This window comes from Bacillus rossius, chromosome 18, assembly GCF_032445375.1.
Source record: "Bacillus rossius redtenbacheri isolate Brsri chromosome 18, Brsri_v3, whole genome shotgun sequence".
NCBI lineage: Eukaryota > Metazoa > Arthropoda > Insecta > Phasmatodea > Bacillidae > Bacillus > Bacillus rossius.
The window spans coordinates 11,295,851-11,317,682 of NC_086345.1; the positions used below are offsets into that span (position 1 = coordinate 11,295,851).

The window sequence follows — 21,832 nt, forward strand, 5'->3', positions numbered from 1 at the left end:
TTTTCATTTCTGTTTTGTTATAAGAACTTTTTTTGTTGCATAAAGCATAATCCTTTTTCTTTACTATAAAAATGAATAAAAAAATAAAAACATGTATATCTTTCATAGGAAAAAATATGTCCCCTCGAAGAAGTCTCTGTACTGATGAAGCACTGCAATTATTTTTTTTCCCTTGATGAGTAGGCAATGCTATGCAGTGGGCTGGAAATCACGACGCTGGTGGCTACGTATATTTTATTATCTGATTGAGTGTGCCATTGTAAATTCCTACATTTTATATTGTGAAGAATTAAAAAAAAAAAAAAAAAATTGTAAACCAATGACACATTTGAGTTACCGCTCAATTCTGGCGAACCAGATGATTGGAACTTTCGTGAGTCGCAAAAAAAAAAAACGGTATAAGCCCAGGTACATCGAAGGCAAGGAAACAAAACAGTTCTCATTCCTTTTCAAACACTGAAAACTATACACGACTAACTAACGTTGGTGACCATTTGCCCGTTATTGGGACATACAGAAGTTGCACTCTCTGCAGCACTTCAAACAAACAAAAATGAAGTAACATAATTTGCAAACAGTGCAATGTTGGCCTTTGCAAAGGCTGTTTTGCTACCTTTCATAAATCCGAGTGAGTGAAACACACGATAGCAGAGGTAATTTTTTTTTCAATGTGGAAAGAATTCTGCATATTTTGTGTTCTCTGTACTAATTTCTATTTAGGTCTATATAAAATGTTTGTCAACATTTTATAGATAAGTGTATAGAAACTATAAATCATATTCACCTTTTCTTTCACATTGAAGTATTAGAAACAAATTTCATTACATTGCACATTTTGTGTTCCATTCCAGTTACAATTCCCAAACAACTAACCTGTCTGTATATAAATAGTAATGTCAAGCATTTATTTTTGCACATTGTAAATATACAAATTAGGCTAACGAGTGAAAATGACTTTTGCGATTGTGATAAAAAAATTTTACCATATAATTCATTTTCAGGTATTTTATTTTGTCCTATTTTATAATAAAATTAGTATTTTGAAAATACATTGCTGCTTACGATTGTGTTCCATGATATTCTATCATATATATTTGTGTCAGTATATCATTCTATGTATATTTTTTTTATCAATCCTATATTTGTATATATTATAATCACCCCAAGTGAATAGAAGCATTTTGTTGTGTAGTGCTACATACACAGACGTATGCGCAAAGGAAAATGTTTTTAAAATTTCTATTTCTATTTTTTATATTTGTTTATCAATTCAGATTTTACTTTTTGTAAATATAAAAAATAATACCAACTATGCTGCCAATAATTCTTATGTTTATTTCATTAGCCTATATTGTCACTTGCAAGATACACTTATACATGTTAGATATCATTGCCAATGTGTTGTTTTTTTTTTGTCGGAATGTTTGTAGAATAAAAAAATGGAGTGTTTCAAAGGCGGTCGCTGACAATACAATAATTAATCATCACACAAATATAATAATAATACATAAATTGTTTCATTTTATATTTTCTTACTAATAAAAAAAGCTGTTGACTGATAATAAATGTTTTGTGTTTGTCACAAACCTTTATGAAGTACATATATCCCAGGTGGTCACTGGTACAATAATTTACCACCCCAAAAGTATGATAAAAATATATAATTAAATAGAAAACATTATTTCCTATTGTTTTTATCAACCTAAAGAAGCTGTTCCCTAAATATAAACATTAAATGTTTGTTGCCAACCTTTTGCCCTATAAAGGGTTAAGAAAATCTCATTTTTGACCGAAAACATATTTGCTATGTATATTCTTAATCTTCACTAGACATTAATTCAATTGTGATATAAGAGTTAAGGAGGCTGGAATACCCAAATGTGAGAGCGACATCATCATGTTCTTTTTAGCCATGCATTACAAACATAATGTTTTGCTTTATAAATATTAATTCAGTTTGTTTGTTTCTTATACAAATGTACAGTTTTACTCTGATCGTGATTAAATTTTGCACACTTGACCTTCGAAACACGAGACAGGTCATCATCTACATGAGATTTTGAGAAAACCACCCATTGAAACAGAATTTGGATACTTCTTGAAATGAGATTTTGCTATTGTGTTGTTGAATATTTCCTTGTATCCATGGTAAACCTACCAAAAATTTACAACAGAAACCAACAAAACCCAACAGGAATCCCATTGTTTCCTGTTATGTGACAGATATTATTTAAGTGTACATATTTTATTGTCTTATGTTGGTTTCTGTTGTAAACACAGTGGCTTTATTGGGTTTCAGTGGTTTCTGTTGGGAGAAATTGGCTCACAAATGAAAAAAAAAAATCAGTGTATTCTGTTGGTTTCTGTTGTCAAAGCACACTGAATTCATTGGTTTTGATTGGATTTTGTTGTGAACTAATTGTTGGGTTTTAGTGTTTTCTATTGTATTGTTGGATTTTGTTGGTTTCTGCTGTAAAAAAAGAGGCCGGTGGTATCTATTATTTTCTTTTGGTTTTTGGTGGTTTATGTTGTAAAGCATTCTGTTGTCTTCTACTGCTTTTTCATTTTATTTTGTTAGTTTAGAGGCAAGGCACTGTTTTGGGGTCTGTTGTTTTCTAGTGTTTCCAACAGTATTCTATTGGCACAGTTGACCTTCAAAACACGAGGAAGGTCACAAGTCTTCGTAAGATTTCGAGAAAAACCATCCCTTGAAACTAGTATAATTTGTATTTTATGATGTGATCTCATTATTGCATTGTTGATGATAACTTTCTTTGCCTCCATGGCAATGGCTATTGCATTGTTAGATTTTTGTACTAGAGGCACGGCAGTGGCGTACCCTGGAGGAGTGGAACGTGAGTGTGTTCTGCGTGTAGACTGCCGGGTACTTCAGCTAGCACTATGTAAATAAATGGCTCAAAAGTGAAATAATTTTGTTTGATTGTACGTATGACTGTGCTACAGTTCGCCGCCTGAGAATTGGAGTGTTGTATGTCCACTTTTTAGGTTTTTTATGCTATGGACACGAAATTAATATTAGTATTCATTTGTACTATATCCACACACGTCTACACACATATAAATGTTTGTTCTTAATTTAAGACCAATATTATTTTGTTCTATGTCATGATATTCGTAGTTATTTGAACTTTCAAATGCTAGAACACTCCGATTCTCTGGCGACGAGTTGCGAAGCGTGTGTGTGCAGAGCTGTGCCGGGCTAGTCGCGACTGTGAAACGCTGTGCCTGTGCAGTTCGAGGGAACGCCCTTCCACCCGGACAACGACCGCTACTGGCAGGTGGTGGACAAGTACAAGGTGACGCAGTTCTACACGGCGCCCACGGCCATCCGCGCGCTCATGAAGTTCGGCGACGAGCCGGTGCAGAGGTCAGCCGCCTGCTCTACCACACGCTCTTGTGACGCTTCACTGCAGTCAGCATCCGCGTTAGCTGTTACGTTAAATGACATGTGACCAACCCCCAGCTATCCACCCGCATTCTGGCGACAAATACCTAAACAAACTGTAGTTCTCATTTCTATTACCATTCGTCGCACACAATGTGCGATGGTTCAATGAGTGCAGTGTCGGGAGCCGTGTGTCACAGCCTAGCTGAGCTCGGATACATTGCGTTATGACGCAACCCCAGGCGACCGGGTTATGGCCGTCTTACAGGGAGATCATCATCAGCCATCACTGTTGTGCTTAAACCAATCAGTGACATCAGCACTCTGATTGGCTGAAGCTTCGTGCAATGTTGCGTCGCACCCGCTGTGTGGTCTGAGTGGGGTTGTGAACTGTGAGAGTGGTTTTTTTTTTTTGTTTGATACACCCGAAGGTTGTGTTACAATGTAGGCAACAACAATCGCAAAAACAATTTTAAATACTTTTCTTTACCTAAGCCGTTGATTAACTTGCTGCTAATAACACATTAAAAGCAGATGTATTTATTCTAATTTTATCTTTGATTACTTACCAACAAGAATTTTGTCAGAAACCCTACTGAATGTCTATTGTTCAAGATGTTTTTGTGTACTATAATTTCAGAAAACATGCATAACCAAGTTCATACATAAGTAGGCCCTAAAACTACTAGCACTTAACTACACTACCCATTTCCAAGAGTCAGAGTAAAGATGTACAACGTGAGGGAATTTTGTGTACAAACCGTAGCATACCGGTATCCGAAACTGATGTTACCCCCAGCTTTTTCCCCCGAAAATGTTTTATCAAGTGTGAATTGTAATCAGAACAAAGGGACTGCAGTTCCGCCTCTGCGATTGGGTCCAGAAAAATCTAAAGTTCACCAGTTTTTATGTTACTATGTGTTAGCAATGGTTACACCTATTTTTGTGCATTTTTTTTTGTTGCAAATACTACTGAAAAACAGCTTATTCTCATATCACTGTCCGCCTCTCCTCAGAAGCCAGGCTCAGACACAGACAAACTTAATGCTAGCCCAAGCAGGGATTTAACAAGGACGTACTAGCAAGCTTTGTCTCCGGATGACCAAGAGAGGGCGCAGTATGACTATGTATTTCCGACCAGCGCTCCACTCTTTAGAGAGTCTCGAGTGAATGCCCAGAGCTGGTTTGGACACCTTGTTCGACCCCAATCGTGGTCACTGTCACTGTCAAAATATGTTTGCACCCAACAACTCGCAACAACACCTGATAATCCAAATCTTGATTTGAATAAACTTTTACTCACTCATCGGTACTGGACCCCAGATATAGCTTGTAAAGACGGCCACTCTTTCTTCTGTCCAGTTCTGTCCAGTTCTGTCAAGTTGTCTTCCTCTGATCTGGAACTTTGTCTGCAAAATAAATGTAGTTTACAATCAATCGCCTGAGTAATTATTGATCCAGTGTATGTTCCTGTGGGAGAGTCTTGCATAGGAGCCCTCGCACACCAACACATTCAGTAACTTCCCTTCTACTTTGCTCCGTGGCGACCACACGGGCCGAAGTTTCTGCGGTCTTGGAATTAGACTCGTGTATCTGGGCACGAAACCCTGGATCGGCGCCCGGGCATTCATGACAACCACAAGAACGAGAAGCAGCGACAGTGGCTACTCAACCTGCCAGACCACCGACGTCTCCTGAGCCTGAACCGTGGCTAGCGACATGTCGGACACTACTAAGGGTACTGGTCAGGTGAACACAAAATGGTAAAATTAGCTTCTGAGCAGCCCACGCAGTCTGAAAGAGTGTTGGACGGGGGATTCAAAGGTTTCACAGACGCAGATCTTAAGAATAATCAACCAGGGGACTGTAGAGCTCATCCACACATGCCTACAAGGTCCAGGTCACAAAGAATCCCACAAAAACCTGTCTACCTTAATCAATATGTATCAAGATAAATTCGTTATTAAATATAGTGTGTGTCGACGTAGCAATTAAGAGGGAGATGTGGTAATGTAGAGGTTGGAATGTTGGTACGCGGCGTGTGAAGAATGGCGACTAGAGAGACAACAAGTGTGTAAGATTGTAACATCAGTAGTACAGTGTATGTTAATGAAAGAGATAATAAAACATCAATACACTACTGTCTAGCTGTCAGGGCTCTCTTGGCTTCCGACAGCTGGAGATTGAGCCCTAGTGATGACTCCCTGGGCACGCTACCTGCCACCTGGCGAACAGAGACTGCACTCTCTCTGAGAATTGGGATGATTCCTGGAAAAATTGTGTCTTCTACCCAATGTCATTTAAATAATTACCTTGGTGTGATACAACCACAAAAATTTTATTTCTGTTCGCAGTTTAGTTTTAAATATATTACATACTTTAAATGTCAAAATTTTTAACAGTGCCCTTAATATTGAATATGACTTGACTGTTGGCTTAGAATTTGTTCAATCATGTATCATAAACTGCTAAACGAGCAATTCTCATGTGTTACCGTGCCACACGTTGCGGCGACACTTGTTACGGGGGCACTCGTTGCGGGGGCCGTAGTTGCTGATATTTACTGATTGAATTATAATGCGTGCTCGGGTTTTATGGGCGCCACCGTGCCACGTGCACGGACCGATGTGAGACTCTTTCCCAGGGTCGTGACGTCGCCCATTTGAGGCATGATTTTAATTTCCCCCTGAATACACCTAGCACTAATCCCTGCCCGCTCTCAGCGTCGGGCATGCTAGTACCTACGCAGTGGGCTCTCAGGCGTCCCACACGCCGTCACACTCCACGTGGTTAAACAGATTTAAATAAGAAAATAATACATTTGATTTACACACCTGATTTATTCGGCAAATGCACTAACACGATTGAAACTGTTTCAAACGCCCGCGGCACGAATCGGTTGAGGTGTGAAGACCCCCACGTGGTCACATCTTACATTACGTATTACAAAAGAGAAAAGACCGTTGCTGGTCGTAAGACAATTAGTTATACAGTCCCCCGACCAAGAGGAGCTCCGAGGACGAAAAGAAAATGAATTATACGGAATTAAATTGAAACAGAATTACTTGGCGGTGAAACAAGCGGTGAGGTCCCCGGAGTGTTGGCGCGTCTACTCTCGGTCGTTGATGGCGGCGAACTGGGGTTAGATCATGGCTCGCTCGACTAACATGGCGTCCTCCCGCCGAAACAATTGCCGTTAAAAGATATTTGCGAATTCGTGCCACGGGAAACTAAATTAACATGACAAGAATGAATTAAAAATTATGTGACAATTTATGAATACTTGAAAAGAATAATACATATTATAATTATTAAGATTTAAATTTAATTATTGTCTGGCTTCGGGTTTCCTCGGGAATGTCCGGAAACGCTATGATATTTTAATACATTATTTTAAAATAAAAGTACATAAAACCCTCCCGGCCGATCTGCTGTCACGTTGCACTTAGGGAATATAAAAACAATTAACACAATTATATTTACTTATGCTTTAGGGGTGCGGCGCACTGGCTCGACAGCGCCCTCTTGCCGGGCGAGCACACACGCACGCACATGTACGCACGGGTAGGCGGGAGGTTTGAATGGAGGGTGGGTGGTGTTTGGGCGGTGGGATATCGGACTTAAAAGGGCCGCAGGCCCGGATGATGTCACGTGTGTCTCAAAAACTTTTGTGCAATCATGTATCCTAAACTACTAAAAGAGCAATTCTTATGTTTCTCAAAAACATTTGTTCAATCATGTATCCTAAACTACTAAAAGAGCAATTCTTATGTTTCTCAAAAACATTTGTTCAATCATGTATCCTAAACTACTAAAAGAGCAATTCTTATGTTTCTCAAAAACCATTCTAACGATTTTGTTTAAATTCAAATGATACTTGTTTACCAGGGATGAGAAATCGAGAATACCTAGGGCTCCAATTGCAAGGAAAATCTTTTCATTGAGATTTTTTTGTATATTTAAACAGTAAATTTGGCTATGCGATTGTTGTTTATCATAGCGTGGGCTTGGTGAATGTGTGGACATGTTGCTCGCAGAAAGCTGATTACTTGAGAATTTTGAATTAAAAGTAGGTACGTTTTGGTAACATAATCCTTGTAAACACACTTTGGATAGTGAATTATATTGTCCAAAACATATTTGTTCATGTGATAAATAGAAAAAAAGAATGGAAAAAAAAAATGAGATAGGTTCTGTAACGCCCCTCGTGCCTCAAAGTTGAATTATTTTAAATTAATTAAAAAAAGAGCCGTGGAAACTGCTGGGTAAGAAAAATGAGACAATTAAGTTATTGACCAGAGGTGGCACGAGGTGGAGAACAAGATAATTTGGATCTCCCTGACACAAGCAACTGGGGAGCTGGTGGATCTTTTAAGGGAACAAGGTATATCATAAATAAATTAACACTACACAAGTAGCTTGGTCTATAGGTTCCCTGTTTTATTATTAAGGAATTTTGTGTTCGTATTATTCAAACCTGACAATAAAAATCTTAGTAAATAACAAAGTTAAAAGGGGGCGCCCCAGGAGTAATTAAAACAGTACATGTTACACCTTAGCAAAAATTATTACATAATTAAAATTTAAAAATTGCACCAAATTTGAATGTCCCAACAATTACATCGCTGATTAGTTTTATTGATTCTACATATTCTTGAGGAAAGCACTGTTCGCTGGTAGGCTATTCATTCGATTTATGTAGTTCGTAGCTAGAAAGTGGGGGGGGGGGGGGATGTTGATTTCACATTACCACCCGGGTCTTCAAAAAATAACGTCGGGTCGCGGAAACCTCTCTTCTAACGTGACCCGCAGTGGAGGTGCAGGACCACGAGCTGGGAGCGATTTCTCTCTCCAGCACTTCGACCCTGTCTGAAACCCAAATCAAATTCAAAACGAATTAGACTTGCTTCCAGACAGTCCTATACCGTCGGCGCAAAAGGCCAACAAACGGGAATGGGGGGGGAAAAGAAAAAAAATTACTCACCAACCAGGGTGTAGAGTTCGGAGCTCACTAGGTGTCTCGCGCCGACATCAGGATGCCGCGGACCGAGAAATCAGGATGCGCGGATGAAACCGGAATTTTTAGAATTAAATAAGAAGAAATAAAAATTTAACTACGCATGACTTTTCTAAAAACTACCTCTGCCTGGCTACTGTACAAACGGGATCACATCCCTTAAGCAAACTGACTACATTCTCGTGCACGCAAAAATCACCGTTCCCGCAAAAAGCCTCTTAGCGCAGAGGACGTAGATGAGACGAGGTCAGTAGCCGAGGTCAGAGGGCTGAGTGCCCCGCAATCGGCCAAAACCCCTAATTAAATCGGGCGGTAAGGCCCCGGGTCAAAGGAGGGGGTAGGTTCGGTTCTAAGCCGAAAATTTCCGAAGGAGTCCGAGGCGGTCGTGGCAACAACACGACATGCGCGCTCTCTACCGGACCGAAACGAAAACAAAGAACAATCGACTTCTCCGGGCCGCGAGAGGGAAGCATAGTGCCTTATGGCACCGCGACGCTGCCTTCTAGCGGCGTAAGGGGGAACTACTTGAGGTGGTGAGCAGACTTGCCACCAGGTGTCATGAGGGTAAGCTCTGCACGCTGGCGACCAGGCCCGCGGTTACTTTTTTTGCCGCTAGATGTCAGGGATGTGTCTGTCGGACCCGGGAGAAGGTTTTTGCATCAGGTCATCGTCCCGTCCGGTCACTGCTCTTAGCTTAATTTCTCAGAACTACAGTGAGGAGGAGAGAGAGGAAGGGGGGGCAGAAATAGCCACTAAGGTGGGAACGCAGCTCTACTGGAGACTGCTTCGTGACGAGACATGCTTTTCTCAGCAGGCCTCTACAAGGTAGCAGCTTGCAGCCCAGGAGCTGCTCAAAGCAGTTTTGGTCATGCAGGGAATTAAAATTACAAACTCGGGACGTGACTGCAGGCGAGAGAAATTTCAACCGGGCTGACCATGTCCACATTAGACAGCAAAATATCAGATTGGCCCCCTGGGAAGGGGCTTCGGTCCACTGGCACAAAGTTTAAATCGGTGGCGTACACCGGCCTAACAAAAAGTAAATCACCCCCATTAACAACCAGATAAATTTAAAAAAAATAGAAACCCCGAAAAATTTTAAAATTATAAAAAAAATTAAAAAAAGTGACGAAATGCCTAATTTCCGGCACAGTTCATCAAAACCAAAAGTTACAAGGAATTTGTAGTTTTCCATAATATAATCAGAATCTATGCACTGGAGTGATGTGTAAAGTTATACTTATGGTTACTTTTAACAATTGTAACTGGTGTGGCTTTGCAGATATTGGATTTCTTTATTAAAAGAATTTACTGTACTGTGCAAGAACTGCGAGCGTGTGTAAGTCGGTTGGTGTAGTCTAGCGGCCGTGCCCTAGTGGTGTCCCTGGTGTCCCTAGGCACAGCCTGCACACCCTGAAGGTGCTCGGCTCGGTGGGCGAGCCCATCAACCCCGAGGCGTGGCTGTGGTACTACACGCGCGTCGGCCACGAGAACTGCTCCATCGCCGACACCTTCTGGCAGACCGAGACCGGCGGCCACGTGATCACCCCGCTGCCCGGCTGCACGCCCATGAAGCCTGGCTCCGCCGTGAGTGTCGGCGCGCTTCTCCGCTGTCCCTGCGAGAGTGTCGCGTACTCCTCCGCTGTCCCTGCAGATACCGCTCTATGCTAGAGTGTTATGTACTTCTCCGCTGACCCTACAGATACTGCTCTATGCTAGAGTGTCACGTTCTCTGCTGACCCTACAGATACTGCTCTATGCTAGAGTGTCACGTACTCCTCCGCTGTACCTGCAGATACCGCTCTATGCTAGAGTGTTATGTACTTCTCCGCTGACCCTACAGATACTGCTCTATGCTAGAGTGTCACGTTCTCTGCTGACCCTACAGATACTGCTCTATGCTAGAGTGTCACGTACTTCTCCGCTGACCCTACAGATACTGATCTATGCTAGAGTGTCACGTTCTCTGCTGACCCGACAGATACTGCTCTATGCTAGAGTGTCACGTACTTCTCTGCTGACCCTACTGATACTGCTCTATGCTAGAGTGTTATGTACTTCTCTGCTGACCCTACAGATAATGCTTTATGCTAGTAGTGTTCACCCTCTGCCTGACTTCTCGCCCATGAAGCCTGGCTCCGCCGTGAGTGTCGGCGCGCTCCTCCACTGTCCCTGCAGATACCGCTCTATGCTAGAGTGTCACGTACTTCTCCGCTGACCCTACAGATACTGCTCTATGCTAGAGTGTCACGTTCTCTGCTGACCCTACAGATACTGCTCTATGCTAGAGTGTCACGTACTTCTCCGCTGACCCTACAGATACTGCTCTATGCTAGAGTGTCACGTACTTCTCCGCTGACCCTACAGATACTGATCTATGCTAGAGTGTCACGTTCTCTGCTGACCCGACAGATACTGCTCTATGCTAGAGTGTTACGTTCTCTGCTGACCCTACAGATACTGCTCTATGCTAGAGTGTCACGTACTTCTCCGCTGACCCTACAGATACTGATCTATGCTAGAGTGTCACGTTCTCTGCTGACCCTACAGATACTGCTCTATGCTAGAGTGTCACGTACTTCTCTGCTGACCCGACAGATACTGCTCTATGCTAGAGTGTCACGTACTTCTCCGCTGACCCTACAGATACTGATCTATGCTAGAGTGTCACGTTCTCTGCTGACCCTACAGATACTGATCTATGCTAGAGTGTCACGTTCTCTGCTGACCCTACAGATACTGCTCTATGCTAGAGTGTCACGTTCTCTGCTGACCCTACAGATACTGCTCTATGCTAGAGTGTCACGTTCTCTGCTGACCCTACAGATACTGCTCTATGCTAGAGTGTCACGTACTTCTCCGCTGACCCTACAGATACTGATCTATGCTAGAGTGTCACGTTCTCTGCTGACCCTACAGATACTGCTCTATGCTAGAGTGTTATGTACTTCTCCGCTGACCCTACAGATACTGCTCTATGCTAGAGTGTCACGTTCTCTGCTGACCCTACAGATACTGCTCTATGCTAGAGTGTCACGTACTTCTCCGCTGACCCTACAGATACTGATCTATGCTAGAGTGTCACGTTCTCTGCTGACCCGACAGATACTGCTCTATGCTAGAGTGTTACGTTCTCTGCTGACCCTACAGATACTGCTCTATGCTAGAGTGTCACGTACTTCTCCGCTGACCCTACAGATACTGATCTATGCTAGAGTGTCACGTTCTCTGCTGACCCTACAGATACTGCTCTATGCTAGAGTGTCACGTACTTCTCTGCTGACCCGACAGATACTGCTCTATGCTAGAGTGTCACGTACTTCTCCGCTGACCCTACAGATACTGATCTATGCTAGAGTGTCACGTTCTCTGCTGACCCTACAGATACTGCTCTATGCTAGAGTGTCACGTTCTCTGCTGACCCTACAGATACTGCTCTATGCTAGAGTGTTACGTTCTCTGCTGACCCTACAGATACTGCTCTATGCTAGAGTGTCACGTACTTCTCTGCTGACCCGACAGATACTGCTCTATGCTAGAGTGTCACGTACTTCTCTGCTGACCCTACAGATACTGATCTATGCTAGAGTGTCACGTTCTCTGCTGACCCGACAGATACTGCTCTATGCTAGAGTGTTATGTACTTCTCCGCTGACCCTACAGATAATGCTTTATGCTAGTAGTGTTCACCCTCTGCCTGACTCTTCGCCCATGAAGCCTGGCTCTGCCGTGAGTGTGAATAAAAACACTTTGCTGTCATTTTGCAAGGTGCTGTATTTTTCTCAGCAATATTTTAGTCTATCTAAATATATATTTCCCCCCTCAAAGGACAGTTCCTTTCTAAAGTTTCTCATCATTCATGACACTGAATGCATTATTTCATGCACTTTAAGCAGTTCAGTTTCTCCGTTCCGCCATTATGTTGGGTTTTCAGCAGTGAATTTATTGACATGAATTTACGACAGGAATATGAATGTCTTTAATCTCAAGTTGGATGTCACTTCGACTGAGGATTCGACGCCGCTTAACTAGGGAACTATGTAACCATAGAAGCTACAGAGTTGAAGCAAATATATCTTAGTAGAACAAACTTTGCTCTTGGTCATTACGTATGACTCGCCCGGTTCATATTTGCAGTGATGGTGAATTGCAGTCAAATTGAAGTCAGTAAGAGCTGTAACTCCGAAAGTGATAGACCAAGTTGCGTGATTTAAACTTTAATTTGCTCGGGAATGAGCACTGAGTGGGGCTAGTTGAGTGGAATAACTATAGTGACTAATTTTGGTTTTGGAGCCATTAATAGAATATGCAGCGAAAACAGGTTATGTTGGAGAAAAGAAAGAAACAGGCGAATTCGCCCGAGCAGAAACAATTAAAAATGCAGAAAAATGTAGGTATCGAATGAGGCAAAAATTAGCAGAGAGAAATGAGTCAGTAGGGCAAAACGAGCCCCTGAATGAGGCACAAAATTTTTGCTCGAGCGAACTTATGCCGTCTCCCTCGCAAGAAGCGACGGGGAATGCAGAAAATTATTTGGTAATGGACGTGGATATGCCCTCTGATTGTTGATTTTGGTAAGGAGTAAGTTGAGCCAGTGGTTGTAAACGATGGGCCGAGTTTGTCGCGGTTTGGCGTCGCAATTTGTTTGTCAGCTGCCAAACTCTCAAGAAAGACCCATGAGGCAATGGAAGAAAGGCTGATAGATTTAGTTTGCAACAAACAACCAGGAAAATATTTCTTACAGTATTCTAAGACACTTTCCATAGTTTTGCAGACATTCGGAAACATTTCAAAGTTTATAAAAAAAATTTTCTGTTGTGGCCACCCGACCATCAAGTAAGACGTTCATTGTGCTCACTTCACTTCAAAAAAATAAAGCAACATCAATATTGTTAAATAATTTTTTTCTATTTCATGCACAACATTCCCATTCAGCGCGATGGTAATTCATGAAACAAACCCCTGGTGGCTGTAGTCCAAAATACAGCCTACCCAGATTTTTTTTTTTTGCTTATAAGGTTTAATGTCATATTTCTATGCCCAGAGGCTTGAAGCAACGGTCATATCATCTGGGTTCTAACTCGAGTCGCTTGAGTAACGTCGGGTGTCTGGGATCGAACCCGCGATCCTCACCAAATGAGCATGGTGCGTGAGCGAACAAGGACACAGAGCATTGTCCTGTGCTGAAGACAGCGTTGCGAACCCTGGGAGAGGCCTTATTACCTGATAACCAGTGGCTGGCATGTCCAAGCCCCCAACCCCCCCGCATGGTAGACTCTTTTATACTCTGTCCTACTCTTCTTCCAGATCCATCCTTCTGATTTCCCGTAACCATCCTGCTTGACATTAATGCATGAAACTTTTTGCATCCCGCATGTCAAGAGCCCAGGTGTTTTCTCTGTGTCTATGCATGTTTTACCTGGGCCCAACTTAGTCAAGTATAGTCAGTGAAGGGAGTTAGTCATGACGCCAATCGCTGCCATGGCTGGCCAATCCCCCTCCTAGCACATGATGCATGCTACCTGTAACACCCTGCATGCTTAGAGCGTATGGGCTTCGGCCTGGGACGCACTACCTAACCCGGGACCTTCCCAACACACTTATTTGTAAAGCCCACCGCACACCGTACAATATTTTCTACTAGTTTGCTTACTAAAATGCTTACTTGTTTCTGTATTGTGTAGGCTACAAGCTGAAACACTAGGTGCGCTACAAGTTTCTGCTGCACACGATTCTAGCTGCCTTACTAGTATTGTTAAGAGAATATTCTCCACAACAAATTTTTATTATTATAATTCACATTTTTTACTGCACTCAAACAAGGCTCTTCTTTGTATGCATTTATTAAAACGAGGAGTTGGTTACTATTCCACTGCTTTCCGTCCATGTTTATCAAGACATGCACGCTTAAAAGTATTAACAACCCCTCGTGCTGTTTTCGTGAGTTCTGATTGGCCACTCCTTAAATATTGGAACACAGCAAGCAATGAAAATAGGAAGCAGTCTATTACGCAAAACCAGTAGCCCAGCTCGTAAAGCTGCTAGTATCCAGTTTGAATTCCAGTGAAGAAACTAGTAGTAGAGCCAGTACGACTCCTAGCTTACAATATTGTAAGGAATATTGTACCGTGTGCGGCGGGCTTTAGTTAGGTTAGGAAAAAAAAATGCAGTGGCTGGAGCTGAACGGCAGGCCCTGGTGTACAGTTGCCTCTGCTAGAGAGTGTAGGACCTGACCGGCCGGCGCGGCGCTGCTCCCAGACGTTCCCGTTCTTCGGCGTGCTGCCGGCGCTGCTGGACGAGAGCGGGCAGGAGGTGCGGGGCCCGGGGGAGGGCTACCTGGTGTTCCGCCGGCCCTGGCCCGGCATCATGCGCACCCTGTTCGGCAACCACGACCGCTTCGAGACCACCTACTTCAGCCGCTTCCCTGGCTACTACTGCACCGGAGACGGTGCGTACCTGCCTCCTCTTTGCATTCACGAGTCCTCCGTCCAGGCCGTCTCTCTCGTCACATCTGAGCAAGTTGGTGCAGCAGAACCTTGTTAATGAAACACATTAATTAAATGTATTTTAGCAGTTCCTGGAAATTACATATGGTTTATAATGCTTATTATTATTTTTCCTCCAAAGAAACATATTGTTACGATTTCCCTGCGGGTTCGTAAAGGATAGCCCAATTAATAGATTTTATTTCACACACACAGTTTTATTTATTACCACTACTTGTCACTTACAAATAATCTTCTGAATTGGCAAATAATTAATTACACTTAAATAAATGTCAATTCCCCAGTTACTCGTTCCGCACACCTCTCTGGGCCACACCTTTGGCGCAACTCTCGCTGCAGCACTGTCGTGGGTCTCCGCCGCGGGACTCCGTCGCCACACTCTGCCGCTGCCGACGCACTTCCTCTTCGCCGAGGATCCGCTCGACTCCTCGCTCGCAACTTCACTCGGGACTCCGCCGCGCCTGCGACTCTATCGCCCGAAAACTCCACCGCGGGAAAACTCCCGACTCCACTGAACTCTCTCACTCCCTGCCCTGGAACCTTCGTCCAAGGACTTCGCCACTCTGCCGCACCCGCGGCACTATCGCCCGGAAACTCCGCTGCGGGAGAACTCCCCACTGAACTCCTCTCGAAGGTCGGCCCAACCTCCTTATATAGCCCTTGGGTTCCCGTCCAGAACAATCGGGCATGTCTCCGAGATATCGCGCGACCTTCGCCGTCGAAATGCCCAGAAACGCGTCGTGAGTCCTCGAAGGACGCGGCGGCTGCTCAAAGAACGCCGATAAACTCAACAAGCATCGGGTTCCCACAAAACGCGCCGATAAACATGTCTCAGTCCTTTTATTCCGCAGTGCGGCCTCTTTTAAGTAACTCGATCTGAGGCAGGTGCGCGCTGCGACGGTCAGGATGTTGCGAGACAGTATGACACGAGATACCAGGGAGATGATGCGGGTGGAAGGGGGGCGCAGACAGGCCGAACGAGCACGGCGATGCCAAGCACTGCAGCCAAGCGCGATCGTAACAATATGTATATAAAAAATTTAAAGGATGGGTAGTTCAAACATCACAGAATGAAGAAGAGAAAAATTATTCTGATGCCATCCCCTTGGTAATTGTGTAGGCTGGGGAAAACCAGTAAAGAAAGTACGTATCCTACCCAAATTATGAAAATATGCCTACATATAGATTTTAATCTATAAAACTTGATAAATTCTGCTTGTCGTACACACGCCCTGTCAAGAGAAGCAAGAATACAATTTTTATAACTAGGTATACCTAATCTTGAACTACCTATTGAAACTACATTTCGTTTAAAATAAGACATTCTGTCAGGTTTTGCTGAAAACATACAATTTGGGGCCAAAAGGAAAAAAGGTTTACAGTACGTTTTATTACAGAATCACTGGGACGTCGCAATGAGGTTATTCTGCCCTCTTGTAGTGGTTCGTGGCGCGCTGTTCAAACACTCCCACGCAACACATGCACACGTACGGCAGCGGTTTGGAACAGAGGCTAGGCTGACGGTGGGAGGAGAAGGGGTCTAAAGCGGCAAGGGAGGGCGTGGCCCTGGACGACTTCTATAATTACCTGGTGAATTTTGTTCAAAGTCCATTATTTTTTCTCGGGCTATCGGGCCCCAAAGCGAAGCAGTGCCTGCAAAAAGTTTTCTACGTACTTGGTTGTTAGGTTTAACCGGCTCTGCTTTTTGTAGTTGACTTCTTTTACTTTCTAACAAGGAAATAAAAAAAAAAAATGCAAAATCCACTCGGTCATGCAAAGTAATGAATAATAAAAAAAAAAGAGAGTATGTAAGTCAGTACACGTGTTAGAAGAGGCAATTCACGCCTTGACTCGTAAGCGCTCTCTTTATATCTGTTGGTGTCGGAAACATTTCAAAAACAATGTTTCGTGAAAACGTTCCAATAACATTTGGCCTTGAGATTTGACTCCCATTCTGCCCACAGGAGTATCACTTCAAAAATAAAAATTTCTGAACAGTTTCCGGCAGATGCAGAAGCTGCCCGTGGTTGCATCCTCGTCGGGATGTGTGCAAGAGGAGCTCCGCTGTTCCAGGAATAGCCCGTTTTCATGGCACTCGGGCCAGAGGTGGCACTGCTAATTCCTAGAAGTGTACACGTGCTCCACAACTCGGGGGAGTAACTTCCCCCTACAGCCTAGCCACAAACCCCTGTCGGACTCTTGTCCCGGGCTTTGTCGGACTGCGAGTCCAAATGCGTGACAGGTAGGGATGCCTGTATTTCGTGATTTCATTTCGTGTCGAGGTGTTTCACAAAAAACACTACTAGCCTTTTTCTAAGAGTCGTGGCAAATTGCGAGGGTGCAGCAGTAACGGTGACCACATTCCCATTCGGGCCCCGTCAAGAGCGGGGACGACACCTCTCACCGAGACCTCAGCCAATGACCACAGGATAAAAGCTAGAGTATTTTGTGAAATGCCTCGACACAAAATGTGTTCGCGAGATACAGGTGTCCCCTAGTAACAGGGTGTTTGACACTGGAGAGAGAAATGACTTCGCCGTCAGGTGATGCCAATAAATTGATGCAGGAGTGTATGCTAAGCGATTATGATGGACGCTGGTGCAACTTGTCTCGGCAGGCGCGCGGCGCGACGAGGACGGCTACCTGTGGGTGACGGGGCGGGTGGACGACATGCTCAACATCTCGGGCCACCTGCTGAGCACGGCCGAGGTGGAGTCCGTGCTGGTGGAGCACCCCTTGGTGGCGGAGGCGGCCGTGGTGTCGCGCCCGCACCCCGTCAAGGGCGAGTGCCTCTACTGCTTCGTCACGCCCAACGACGGCGTCGCCTTCGCCAGCAAGCTCAGTGACGAGCTGAAGTTCAGAGGTACGACCGGACCCTCGTGTAGGTCCAGTTATTCAGAGGTACGAACCGCACGTTCACACCTGAACCCGTGTGTAGGTCCAGTTATTCAGAGGTACAAACCGCACGTTCACACCTGAACCCTTGTGTAGGTCCAGTTATTCAGAGGTACGAACCACACGTTCACACCAGAACCCTTGTGTAGGTCCAGTTATTCAGAGGTACGAACCACACGGTCACACCTGAACCCTTGTGTAGGTCCAGTTATTCAGAGGTACGAACCACACGTTCACACCAGAACCCTTGTGTAGGTCCAGTTATTCAGAGGTACGAACCGCACGTTCACACCTGAACCCGTGTGTAGGTCCAGTTATTCAGAGGTACAAACCACACGTTCACACCAGAACCCTTGTGTAGGTCCAGTTATTCAGAGGTACAAACCGCACGTTCACACCTGAACCCTTGTGTAGGTCCAGTTATTCAGAGGTACAAACCGCACGTTCACACCTGAACCCGTGTGTAGGTCCAGTTATTCAGAGGTACAAACCGCACGTTCACACCAGAACCCTTGTGTAGGTCCAGTTATTCAGAGGTACAAACCGCACGTTAACACCAGAACCCTTGTGTAGCTCCAGTTATTTAGAGGTACAAACCGCACATTCACACCAGAACCCTTGTGTAGGTCCAGTTATTCAGAGGTACGAACTGCACGTACACACCAGAACCCTTGTGTAGATCCAGTTATTCAGAGGTACAAACCGCATGTTCACACATAAACCCTTGTGTAGGTCCAGTTATTCAGAGGTATGAACCGCACGTTCACACCAGAACCCTTGTGTAGATCTAGACTCTCAACTGCTTTGGCCATTGGTACCTAATATATCGCACTGTCAAAGTAATAGAGCCATATCTCAAAAAAATGTGAAATTGAGTTAAGATTGCCAATGGAAACATCTGCCAAACTTACCAATGTAATAAGGCCATACCTGAATTTTGAAAAATAACGGTCAAAACACGATATTGCGATGGACGCAAGTCTGAAATTTAACCATGTTATTGCAATAATATAGCCTCTTGTTTAATTGTGTTAAAAGTTTTTACTTTTGACATGTGGCCGTATTACTTTGACAGTACGATATTTGTCAGATATTTGAATGGAACATCAGTAACAAGGAATTGAATCTAAAAAAAAAAAATTTAATTTACCGCGCATGTCAGTAGAAAAACTGTCAGCGTTCCGGACAACTCTTGAGTGCAAATATTACACAGTTATAACTTTTAAAAGCCCGTTTTTTTTATTAACTTACAATTCTCACCCCTACATAACCCCTCTTGCTTTTTTTTATTTATTTTTTTATTTTTTATTTTTTTAAACTTTTTCCTGATTGGTGGTGGTATTGGTCAGCTGGGAGTTGGGTTGTCGAAGAAATCACTTGAGCACATGAAAAGTGAACGTGTACAGAAAGTTATGAATATGAAAATTAAAAGTATAGCTAAACGGTTTTTTTAAAGTGTCAATATCCAAAGGAAATTTTTTTTACTATTAATATAAATTTAAAAAAACAATATGCAATGTTAAATGCCCAATATCATTATAAGTTTCCGAAGTGAAAAAGTGTAAAATAATAAATACTTTGAAAAAGGAGAGACTCTGAGACACACACTTGGAGGAGGGAATGTGCCCACACGACACCCTCATTAGCGACAATATATGTAGAATTGTTTTATCTACACATTTTAAATATCTTACCATGAAATGTTTAAGCAATCAATCAACCCATTTGTGCTTGATATGTTTTTATTATTGCCCTTAAGAATCAGACTAGGATTAGGTAATATCTCCAGTATGTCATCAAAAGCTACATAAGATATATCTTCCTCATCAGCTCAAAATAAAGAGGTATTGTTATTTGCTACTTTTAGGCTCATAAGTTTGACTTCGTCCTCTTCATCTACATCACTCTGACAAATAGTGACGTAACGATACATCTGACGTTTGTTTTTTGTGGCAAACTGTGCCAGTACAAACACACCATGTGGGATGTTATTAGCAGTTAACCTATTTGTGCTTGATATGTATTTATTATTAATAAATGTGTTTTAATTTTTAGTGGCGATAAAGACAAAATCAGCTATTTTTAATGATGAAATTTGCACTTTTATAAGACACAAAATCTTGGCTTCACTAATTGCATGGTCTCTTATGATGCTACATTTCTTCGGTTTTTTTTTATTTATTTTTTTAATTTAAATATTCTTCCCTTACATCAGACTTTACATCTATTTTACACTTTGTGAACTGTTTACAAACACTCACAAAAATGTGCAGCATTCAATGATTGTGAAACAACATGTGGTGTGCACCTCGTTACAAACCCTGAAACTTGGGAACCACTTTTTGATTCAATTACGTCAAAGGCAAGCATCCACTGAGTAGTTCAAGTCTTGGGCGATACTCTGTCAGATTCCCACGGAGGGCACACGGGATAACGTTTATCATTCCCATTTCACAGTAAAGATTTTGCAAACGCAAGTGAGCCTTCTCCGGGATATACGTCCACGGTTGATGTGTTTATTGAATAAACAATTTTGTCTGTACAACACTACCATTTTCTCTGACTGACAACTTAGATTTTTTTCTTCTTTATTTTACTTTATTTGAAGAATTTCAAGTTCTGGGCTGATATGTTTGTAATTATTTAAATTAAAAGCCAAACAAAATTTTGTGTCTGAATATTGCTAGCTATGTGCATTGCCGTAGCAAAAAAAAAAAAAAAAAACATCAACTAATAAATTGACTTTATAACAATTAAAAATGTTAAAAGAAAATCGCTACAGTAAAAATTAAAAATTACTTTATACACTTATTATTGTTAAACTACATTGCTGACATATCATTACAAGTTGGAAGGGGTGGAAGACAGGTTCGTAAGGATAACCCAATTAATTTTGTACAGTTTAATTTGATACTAATAATTACATTACTTATTAAATCACCACACTTAATATCTGTTCATTAATCACTAAATACCTGCCCAGTCCACAATTCGCACTCCTCACTGGAGCTAGGCTCGACAGTGGTTCGCCCCTCACCTCGCGCCTGACCACACACAGAGTCTCGCGCCACTCAGTCGCACTCTCTCGATCCCATCACTCCAATTCGCGCCACTCTCCGAACTCGCACTTCCCTCCACTTGCCTGTTGGAACTCCCGCGGAGGTCGGCGTCGACGCTTTTTATACCCGTCGGCCGTCTTTCCGGAACGGACTGGAGTGTAAGGACGTGTCGCATCATCCCGGGCCGACCCAATGATCGAAGCATTCTGAATTGCGACGATTATTCATGCCACCTCGCATAGTGGCGTCAGTACACCCACGGAATTCCCAGACCACTAAGGGATGGATAACAGCGTCGAGGAAGGAGGGCGTGGGGGCAGCGTGGCCACTGTAATCCCGAAGGTATGCATGCGTGACATCAATGGCAGTATTGGCCCGTTACTGGTGTGCATAGCGTCCTTGTCTCCTGCATTCGTAACGATATATATGCTATATACCACCAAATTATACACACCTGTGCGATTTATACCATCCAGAGTGTGTGTTAATACTGGAAGGTTACAGTATAGATCATCACATCATCAATAGTCTGATTTTAACGGAAAATGTGTCCGTACTCGCGTAGCTTTTTTCTGCAGTAGTCTCCGCGACTTTTGTTGTTTATTCTGACGTATTGCAAGATGAGAGTTTGTCTGCCTGCTGGGTTCTTACGCATTTTCACAATTGTCTTTTTGACACCCCTACTACCAGACGATCAGCACTACCATCCAATGAGTGATGAGCACCGAGAGGGGTTTGAGAAGGCATGGTATCTGCTATCTGGCCAATCAGAGGCCTTCTGGGAAGGGAAGGAGGAGTAGCGGGAAAGAGGAAGGATGACTTTATTCGTGCAAAATGGTCATGCAAAAATGTTGGTTGTGCTTGTTTTTCAATCAGGGTGATCCAGAAAGTTGGCATTTTTCTTTACGTATATGATGACTTATTATTATTAGTCTTAAGAATCTTGACT

General features: G+C 43.1%; 1 protein-coding gene across 2 annotated transcripts in view; it reads left to right on the forward strand.

Moving 5' to 3' along the window:
* Window positions 1–21,832, forward strand: part of LOC134541317 (acetyl-coenzyme A synthetase) — an 80,651-nt gene that overhangs the window by 57,945 nt on the left and 874 nt on the right. For both annotated transcript variants that reach the window (XM_063384719.1, XM_063384718.1), the window contains exons 7-10: window positions 3,255–3,388; window positions 9,821–10,010; window positions 14,682–14,871; window positions 17,547–17,792. In XM_063384719.1, the coding sequence (XP_063240789.1) occupies window positions 3,255–3,388; window positions 9,821–10,010; window positions 14,682–14,871; window positions 17,547–17,792 (760 nt within the window). The remainder of the gene's footprint in view (window positions 1–3,254; window positions 3,389–9,820; window positions 10,011–14,681; window positions 14,872–17,546; window positions 17,793–21,832) is intronic.